Source organism: Miscanthus floridulus, chromosome 6 (assembly GCF_019320115.1).
Source record: "Miscanthus floridulus cultivar M001 chromosome 6, ASM1932011v1, whole genome shotgun sequence".
NCBI lineage: Eukaryota > Viridiplantae > Streptophyta > Magnoliopsida > Poales > Poaceae > Miscanthus > Miscanthus floridulus.
This window is the reverse complement of record NC_089585.1, coordinates 142,416,027-142,425,884: the sequence shown is the minus strand read 5'-3', so window position 1 is coordinate 142,425,884 and position 9,858 is coordinate 142,416,027. Positions and strand designations below refer to the sequence as shown.

General features: G+C 51.4%; 1 protein-coding gene across 1 annotated transcript; it reads left to right on the top strand.

Annotated features, from left to right (window-relative positions):
- Nucleotides 1-7,579: 7,579 nt before the first annotated feature.
- Nucleotides 7,580-8,806, top strand: LOC136459985 (rho GTPase-activating protein 3-like). Its single transcript, XM_066459831.1, has 2 exons — nt 7,580-8,206; nt 8,294-8,806. The coding sequence occupies exons 1-2, from the start codon at nt 7,712-7,714 to the stop codon at nt 8,663-8,665; spliced, it is 867 nt and encodes a 288-aa protein (XP_066315928.1). The 5' UTR covers nt 7,580-7,711; the 3' UTR covers nt 8,666-8,806.
- Nucleotides 8,807-9,858: the final 1,052 nt, after the last annotated feature.

The window sequence follows — 9,858 nt, the reverse complement described above, 5'->3', positions numbered from 1 at the left end:
CCTTTCATCAAGTACCTGATAGATGGTAGCGGCTACACCGATCAGATAGAAAACGAACGCCTGATGCGGCGCAGTAAGCAGTATCTGCTCGTCGATGGCAAATTGTGGCGCAAGAACGCAAAGGAGGAAATCTTGATGAAATGTATAACCCAGGAGGATTGCGAACGTCTCCTGGACCAAATCCACTCTAGCTCCTGCGGCAACCATGCGGCCTCGAGAACGCTGGTTGGCAAGGCTTTCCGAGCAGAGTTTTATTGGCCGTCGGCTGTAGCCGATGCAGAGAAGCTAGTCCGCCATTGTGAGGGTTGTCAGTTCTTCACCAAGAGAATCCACGTCCCAGCACACGAGATTCAGACAATACCAGCCTCTTGGCCTTTTGCATGCTGGGGACTGGATATGATCGGACCCTTCAAGCCGGCTCCTGGGAAATTTACATGTGTCTTTGTGCTGATCGACAAATTTTCTAAGTGGATAGAGTACATGCCTCTGGTACAGGCATCTTCAGAAAAAGCCGTCATGTTCATCGACCAGGTCATCCACCGCTTCGGCATACCCAATAGCATCATCACTGATCTAGGTACTCAGTTCACCGGGAACGCTTTTTGGGACTTATGCGATGAAAGGAGCATAGTGGTAAAATACGTCTCGGTGGCGCACCCTAGAGCTAATGGACAGGTTGAGCGGGCAAACGGTATGATCTTGGACGCACTTAAGAAGAGGATGTACAGAGAAAACGACAAAGCCCCAGGAAGATGGCTCAAAGAGTTACCAGCCATGGTCTGGGGCCTCAGAACCTAGCCCAGTCGCAATACCGACGTGTCACCATATTTTATGGTTTACGGTGCCGAGGCAGTGCTCCCAGCAGATATAGCCTTCAGATCAGCATGGGTAGAGAACTTCGATGAAGACAAGGCCAATGAAGCGAGGGAGCTAGAAGTGAATAGTGCAGAAGAGAAGTGGCTCGATTCTTGCGTACGTACAGCCAAATACCTTGCTGTTTTGCGCAGGTACTACAACAAGAACGTTAAGGAGCGGTTCTTCATGGTCGGGGACCTGGTCCTGAAGTGGAAGATGAATCAGGCTAGCGTCCATAAACTCGCAACTCCATGGGAGGGGCCCTTCATGATCAAGGAAGTCACACGACCAACGTCTTACAGGTTAACTCACCTGGACGGTACGGACGTACCAAATTCATGGCACATCGACAAGCTTAGGCGTTTCTATGCTTAACTACTGAGATATGTACTCCTCTTGTACTTTCGATTTAATTCAATAAAGCTATTATGATTTCTCCGACCACTATGATTGTGTCACTTCGAATTTTATGGTTATTCTAACTTAGCCAGTCAAAGCCGACCACCATTCCTTCATGGGTTTTCGGAGCAGGCCCTGTCTCCGGTTCCTCTCAACACGTGCATGGGATCCGCTCTCTACGCTACGGGTGATCGGCAGGTCCCCCTGGTTTGACTTGTTCGCGTCTACGTGTGCATAGGTCACGCACCTCACACTCCGACCACATGCCAAATCAGGGCCATACAAACTTTTCAGGATGACGTGTCGAGTAAACTGGTACAACTAAACAGAACGCTAACATATTCTCACTTAGTTACGCCAACACGAGTTTCAAGCTTAAATACGTTTTATACAAAACAAATAAGCTTATAATGATATACAGTTACATTATTACAAGCTTGCCTGAAGAGGTACAAGTTTACAATAACACAACTACATCCTTCTTCTACAGCTCTAGCCTATCCTGTTGGCTGGTCGGGGCACGCGGCACCTGCTGCTCGCTACTTCCGACATCCCGCTCGAGTCTCGGGGACTCCTGTACTGGTCGAGCTGAAGAGGATGGCCCCGCCGATACCTGGCTGGTCGAGACCGCAGGCTTCGCCAGTTGGCTCACAACTGATGGTGTTTCCAGCTGGCTTGTTGATGGCGTACCCTGTACAGGTGCTGTCCCACCTCCACACAGGTTAATGTCACCAATTATCTTTGAAGATAGGTCCAGCTGAGTCATCCGAAGCTCCTCAGCCTTGTCTGGATTTACCTCCTTCGGGTACCCAGCCTCCAGGCGCTTGAGATCGATCAGGGGGTAGTGGGCATGCACCATGCTTAGCACATGTGCGCCTGTGTACTCACCCGCCTCCTTCACGAACTCTTGGAACCATTCCCGTGCCTTTTGGCATCTCTCGACCAGTCCGAGCTGCGGCGTCCTTGGCGCTTCCTCTGTAAGCGCTGGGTCGATAAGGTTGAGGACGGGCAAAATGCCAGTTGCCACTTCCTGGCACCGGTTCTTCCATGTGTCCCGATCCTCGGTGATCTCTAGGCATCGTGCCTTCCAGCCATCACGATCTTTCATCATGGTTTCTAGATGCTTCTTGGCGTTGACTTTCAAAACTGCAAACCGCACAAGATATTAAAATGTCACGCCACGATAAGATAACACGGGCAACAGAATGAGCAAGGTGGTCTGGAACACTTACTTTTTAGTTCCTCCTTTATCTTGGTTGTGCGGTCCTGGAGTTGCGACTAGTCGTGTGCCAGTTTCTTGTTGTCCTCCTTCAGGCGACCACACTCTATGGCCACACGGCTATTCTCCTCTTGGAGACGGACTACTTCAGCTTCTAAGCCTGCATTACAGCTGTTACTACCAACAATGCAACAACACGTGTCGTGCACTTGCTGTGATGAGGTGACAACTTACTTGTTTTTTCCTGCTCTTTGTTACTGAGCTAGACGACCAGGTTCTGGTTCTGTGCCTCTCGCTCCGTCCTCTCCTGGTCGGTGGCTTCAAGTTGGTGGCGCAAGCGTTCCACCTCGGGCGCCAGTTCTCTATTGCTTGCTGTGACCCCCTCAATCTGGTCGAAGCACTTCTTTCGGTACCTTGCGGTCTTCATCAAGTCCTGCATGTAAAAAAAGCTAAGTTAGACAGTTTGACTGGATAGTAGGATCAAGTGGTCAAGCCAAACATACCTAGACTTCCGTCACCAGACGTTTTGCTGCTCGTTCAACTTTCATGGTCTCTTCGACCTCTGGGATTTCCTCATGCATAACCCATTGGTCGTTCCGCCAGCGCGACACATATATATGTTGTCGCTTGTCCTGGGGACGGCCCAGGACCTCTTCTACTTCGTCCTCTTCGGCCTCTTGTTCGGGTAGCGGCGCTGGTCTGGAGTTTGCAGTCTCTGCGATTACTATGGCTTTCCCACGGGCCGTAGCATCGGCAAACGTGCTCTGTGCCACCTCCGGCTGCTGCTCCTCGGTTTGGTCTGATACCCTTGGCGCCGAAGTATCCCCTCAGCAGGGTTATTGCTCAGAGCACTTGTACTTGGCTCGGATCTCCCCTCGACCAACTACTCGGGGACTGTCGTCTGGCCGCTCGTCCGCTGAGGCTCCGGCGGACTTTCTGCTACAGGTTCCTCCATAACCGGCTGCTGGGCAGTTTTCTCCGCCATTGCTGGTGGAGCCATGCCGCACCCGGCTAGTTGGTTGGGATTTTTGGTGGATGCCGACCTAATATATCAGAGATAAGTTCAGAAGACAATAGTATTCAATATAAATTGTAAGCTTACATCAAGGTTACAAATACTTACAGCTTGGAAGCACGGAATGCTGTGGCGAAGGCGCGTCTCTTCGTCCGTGCTTGCTCCACGTGCTCTGCGGGTGCCACCGGGTCTCTTTCCACGACCAGTACCGGTGCCGGGGCTTGATGCTCGACCCCTTTGCCGCTTGTCCTCTGCATTGCAGTGGTCGGTGATGTGAGTCCCACTGGCACAGAGGAGCCACCCTGCTCCGTCGACTCCAGTTGTCTCCTCCTCTTTTGAGGGACGAGTCAGAAGATGTCTGCATCCTCTGTTTCATCATCTGACAGTGTAAAGATGGCCTGACGACGCTTGCTGGCCACCGGCCGCTTGCCAGCAGCCTGGCCGTTGCCTCCTCCCCAACCCCGAGTATGGCCTAGTCGACGTCTTCGATCCTGGCGCTGGTCTGGGTGGTTGGGCCGGCAACTTGCGGCCAATCCACACCAGGGGGTGGAGACACGAACACTGCTGCTCCGTCACGACCATTACTCTAGGAAACATAAAGGCGACAACACAGTAAGTTTCTGTTACAACATAACTCTACGGGTACAAGGCAGCATAATTTACCTTTGGGGGAGGTCGGGCCAGCTTGAAAGCGTGCTCGATGTCGCTCAACCTGACATAATTTGGATCAGCTAAGTTGAATAGCTCTCCAATCCTAGCTTTGACTTCTATCTTGTCAAGCGCCTCTTGCCTGGTCCTAGTTGGGTCTGCGCTACCTTGGTACTCGTAGCCGGGATGTACCCTCCTCTGGCAAGGCTGGATCCTTCGGCTGATGAAGTTCCTGACCACGCTCGGACCATTCAATTTCTTCCATGGGATCATCTCAAGAAGTTCTGAGATCTGTTCCAAGTGCTTGGGCTTCTCCGACCAACTGTTCTTCTTCCCCGGAATGAACCCCACGTCGCACAATGTGATCGTGTTCGGCTCTTCGCGGATGTAGAACCACTTCTTGTACCAGTCGTCCAACGATGTGTTCCAAGGGCAGTGCAAGTACTGGGCCTTCATCCCGTCACGCAGATTGAGGTACACACCTCCGGCTATCTTTGAGCCACCGCTTCCTTTCTTCCGCAGACAGAAAAGATGGCGAAAGAAGTCGAAATGGGGTTGGAAGCCACCATATGCTTCGCAAAGATGAATGAAGGTGGAGACAAGAAGAATCGAGTTGGGATGCAGATTGCAAATCCCAATCTCGTAATACAAACAGAGCCCCTGAAGGAAAGGGTGCACTGGAACCCCAAAACCCCGCTTGAAGAAATCTTCAAAAACCACAATCTCACCTAGTTGTGGATCGGGGTACCTTTCTCCTTCTGGCGCGCGGCATCCTGCGAGTGCCTTGTTGTGGAGTACTCCCATGATGACGAGGTCTTCGATGGTTTGCTCGTTGCTTCTTGACTTCCACCACTCCTTCGCCATGACTCCGGCTTTCTTCTGGGCGTCACTCTTCGCCATGAATCCGCCCTTGTTGATGGAGGTGGATACGGTGGAGGGGTGATTGGTGATGATTTCAGAGGTATTAGGGTTGGCAAGAGGAAGAAGAAGGCTGCGGCGGCGAATGGTAATGGGGATTGGTAAAAAGTAACTTACCAGTTCTATATTATAAATAACCAAGAGTTCCGTCGTTTTGTCCGCCCGAGATTCTTGGGAGTCGTGCGCACGCGCCGCAAACGGTTGTTTTCACAACCTCAAGATCTATGCCAATATACGCGCCCCTTCGTTACTAGTGTACGCGCCTCTTCGTTGCTAGTGTGAGAGGGCCCACACTGACGCACCTCCTTACAGGTGCCAAGCGACTGTTTGCTTGAAAGGACAAGAAGGCAGTATGACATGCTATACCCGTCTGCTTTTTTGACCAGACGTGACAGATTGGACTTGACAGAGTAAGAAGATAAATAAATACACCAAATAATATTACAAGCGGCATTCGTTTCTTCGCTGCATGTCTCGTGCTCAGGGATGGTCCAGACCACTACTGTGCTCGGGGACTGCTCCGACCACTACTGTGCTCAGGGACTGCCCGGATCACTACCATGCTCGGGGACTGCTCCGACCACTACCGTGCTCAAGGACTGCTCCGATCACTACCGTGCTCGGGGACTGTCCCGACCGCTACCGTGCTCGGGGACTGTTCCGAAGAATGCTCGGCGATTGCTCTCCTCGGCTACATGTGATTTGTACTCACATACAGTTGAGAGACATTTATTTAGACCTTGCTACAAGGCTTATACTTTGCCTTCCAGCAAGCTCGGGGACTACATCGGTACGATGCACCTGCCGGTGCATCTCGTATTGATTGTACGACGATTGGATTCTTAACTCCAGTAGAAATTCTTTTTAGACCCTGGCACCACGTGCCTGCGTCACCTACTACCAGGCTCGGGGACTAAGTGGGCACACTTCACCTTGCGGTGAATGTGTTTATTTAATCGACCCCTATGCTTTGACTGATTGTCAGGATTACTATCGTGCTCGGGAACTGTCCCGACCACTGCTCGGAGACCGCTCTCCTCGGCTACATGTGATTTGTACTCACATACAGTTGAGAGACATTTATTTAGACCTTGCTACAAGGTTTATACTTTGCCTTCCAGCAAGCTCGGAGACTACATCGGTACGATGCACCTGCCGGTGCATCTCGTATGGCTTATATTATGATTGGATTTTCGACTTGACTGGGAATTCTTTTTAGACACTGGCACCACGCGCCTGCGTCACCTACTACCAGGCTCGGGGACTAAGTGGGCACACTTCACCTTGCGGTGAATGTGTTTGTTTTTCGACCCCTACGCCTCTGGTGATCAAGGACGCTACGCTTCAAGACGCACTTACATTTCTTTTCAGAAATACAAGTGAGCACACTTCCCAGGATGAAAATCTTTTTCTTTTTTCTTAAGAGCACCATACATTCTTCGGACAACCTACTTCTCCAGTGACAACGGTGGTCAGAGATGTCAAGAACTCAAGCCTCAGTGTTCGGAGAAGGTTAAAATAGCGTGTCGCAGCATAATACATGGTGCTCGGGGACTACCTGTGGGGGTATTAACCCCTATACCCTTACCGCTAGGCTTGAGCCGGCCCAGATCAGAGGGTCCGGTCCACCAAAAGATGACGCGCGGCCCGGCCAACCTGTTCGGAGTCCCGCGCAAGGAGTCTAGACAGATTTGACGATCAAGCAAGATCCTGGTCGGTTAGAATAGGAATCCTTATCCGGTCACCTATGGCAATTGTAACTGGCTAGGATTAGGTTCCAGATCTGTAACCCTGCCCCCGGACTATATAAGGCGGGCATGGGACCCCTCTAAAAACATCTCTCATTGACATACAACAATACAATCAGACGCAGGACGTAGGTATTACGCCTTCTTAGCGGCCGAACCTGGATAAAACCTCGTGTCTGTCTTGCGTCACCGTCTTGTTTGGGGCTTGCGCATCTGTCTGCCGACAATCTACTACCTTGGGCATACCCCTAGATAGACTGCCGACCATATTTCGTCGACAGTGATATTTACGATAATGTTATAATAAATCACTTAGTAAGGAGTTACTGTAATATCATAAATTAGCATGGTAATTATCGTAACTCAAAATGGCCACAGAATAAATTATTCTATGACCCGCTGTAGAACGGTAGTTATATATATATATATATATATATATATAGCAGCGAGTATCCGACAACTTGCAACAGATATTTTTTTTAGTTGTTCTTGAATGTGTACTGCTAGTATACAACGGGACACTACTAGGTAGGTAGGTAGGCGAGTAGATCATACATGTCGATCGATCGCATCGACGAAGATCTTTTATTAGAAGACAAGGCATTGCATAGATAAAAGCTGGAGCGGTGAGTTGGCGTAGTGGTGCCGCTCACGTCGCTGCAGGATGTACGCGCATGCAGCTAGTGCCTCACGCCCTCACGTATGACTGGGCAGCCATATGGATCCACCAGCAACCGCCTCCGTCTCTGCATTGCAGTGCACTCCCTGTCCCTGGGTCTCATCTCCGTCGTCTCATTCGCATCATATCCATCATCACGTCCGATCCACAACTCCCCTCTCCGATCCATCGATATCTCATCTCTGCGTGGGCTAGCCGCAGCTTCAATTATTCTTGCAGAGACGAACACGATGACGACGACGATGCAGAGCGGCGGCGGCGGCGGCGACGAGGAGCAAGGGGTGCTCGCGGGGCGGCCGCCGCGTGGTGACGGCGACGAGATGGAGATCGGGTGGCCGACGGACGTGCGGCACGTGGCACACGTGACGTTCGACCGGTTCCACGGCTTCCGCGGCGTGCCCGAGGAGCTGTTGCAGCAGCAGCAGCCGGGCCTAGGCCTAGGGGCGGTAGAGGACGGCGTCGTCCGGGCGCCCAGCGCCAGCAAGACGGTGTTCGGCGTGTCCACGGAGTCGATGCAGTGCGCCTACGACGGCCGGGGCAACAGCGTCCCCACCGTGCTCCTCCACCTGCAGCGCCGCCTCTACGACCAGGGCGGCCTCCGGGCGGAGGGCATCTTCAGGGTCGCCGCCGACGGCGCCCAGGAGCAGTACGCCAGGGACCAGCTCAACAACTCCGGCGTCGTGCCGGACGGCGTCGACGTGCACTGCATCGCAGGCCTCATCAAGGTACCGTACCGTAGTAGTCCGGCCGTTCAGCTAGCCATTGCATATCCTATCTGACGTGCGCGCACGACGTGGGACAACATGATGCAGGCGTGGTTCCGGGAGCTCCCCGGCGGTCTGCTGGACGCGCTGCCGGCGGAGGAGGTGACGCGGTGCCAGACGGAGGACGACTGCGCGCGGCTCTGCGGCGCCAGGCTGCCGGCCCCCCGGGCGGCGCTGCTGGATTGGGCGGTGAACCTCATGGCGGACGTGGCGCGAGAGGAGAAGGCCAACAAGATGGGCACGCGCAACGTGGCCATGGTGTTCGCGCCCAACATGACGCGCGCCGACGACCCGCTCACGGCGCTCGGCCACGCCGTGCAGCTCATGAACTTCCTCAACATGCTCGTCGAGAGGGCGCTCAAGCACCACCACCAGCCGTCCTCGTCTTCTTCTGCCTCCTCTGTCCTCATCAATGGATGACGATGATGATCGATCGCCGGATTAATTAAGTAGCAATGCAAGTTCGATGTAGAAATTGGTGTAGGACTAGTGTGTTTTAATTTAATCTTTGTGTGTCTGTTGATTAATTCCAGCAAATTAAAGCAGCAGTGTGTATGTGTATGTTTAATTCCTGTCTCGTCTGATCTGATGTCCTGGTTAATCTATCTATCTCAGGTTTGGGGTCTTTGAATCTTTATGACTAATACTAGCAGACATACTCGTGCGTTGCAACGGGACGCATGGCTCATTGTGTGGTTACCATATTATAAAACATGTCGTACATTTCCGTTCATCTTGGAAGCTAGTGGAACGACTTTCAAGTCGAAAATTATGTCATGCATTCTCATTCGTCTTGAAAACGAACTCTATAATGTGCTTAGACGTGCATTACTCCAACTCGTACTCGTGTTGGAGATTTATCCAATGATCATGTGTTTCAATTTATCTCGGGATTGGACTCTCCATTATCCTTTGCCATACTGCTCTAACTCTTACAGGCTCGGGAGGACCACGAAAATGCTCCATAATAAGTTAATCAAAGCACTTGATTTATCATCGCTTAGCATTTTTATTTTTTTGGTTAGAGCATTGCCAAGATCTTTTCTAAAATTTAATCTCTAAAAATACTCTTTTTATATAATATCCAAAAATAGGTGGGGGAATTCCCCTGATGAGTCCTAAAAAAATTTCTCTAAATCACTATTTGGACAGTCATTTGAGTAAAAATCACTTTATATATATTTGTTCCCTCCAACAACTTTTGTATACCTTGTGCGCATTCTAGACATCATCCTCGCTCTCCATATTTAGCTAGCGAGAAATCTCAAATAGAGGATGTCTATATTTAGAGATTTAATTAAATAGCATGTTGGAGGATATTTTATCTATCAAAATCTTTATTCCTAAAAATTACGAAGGATATAGAGAGTCTTGTCGGGTATCGATATTATGGATACTCGGAGGAAGAAAGTTAACGGCCACGAACGTTAATTCGCCCGAATGGTCCAAGACGTATTTAAGGTCTCGCTCGACCCCGAGCGCGCGGGCTCCATCTCGCCCGACCCCGAGGGCGCGGGCTCGTCTAGCCAGACCCCTCGGGCGCGAGGTCCGTCTCACCTGACCCAGAGGGCGCGGGCTCCATCTCGCCAGACCCCTCGGGCGCGGGTTCCGTC

Excerpts from the sequence above, each read along its gene's own strand:
- LOC136459985 (XM_066459831.1), top strand. The coding sequence starts at position 7,712 with ATGACGACGACGATGCAGAGCGGCGGCGGCGGCGGCGACGAGGAGCAA. Across the intron at positions 8,207-8,293 it reads GCATCGCAGGCCTCATCAAG|GCGTGGTTCCGGGAGCTCCC; the intron begins GTACCGTACCGT and ends AACATGATGCAG.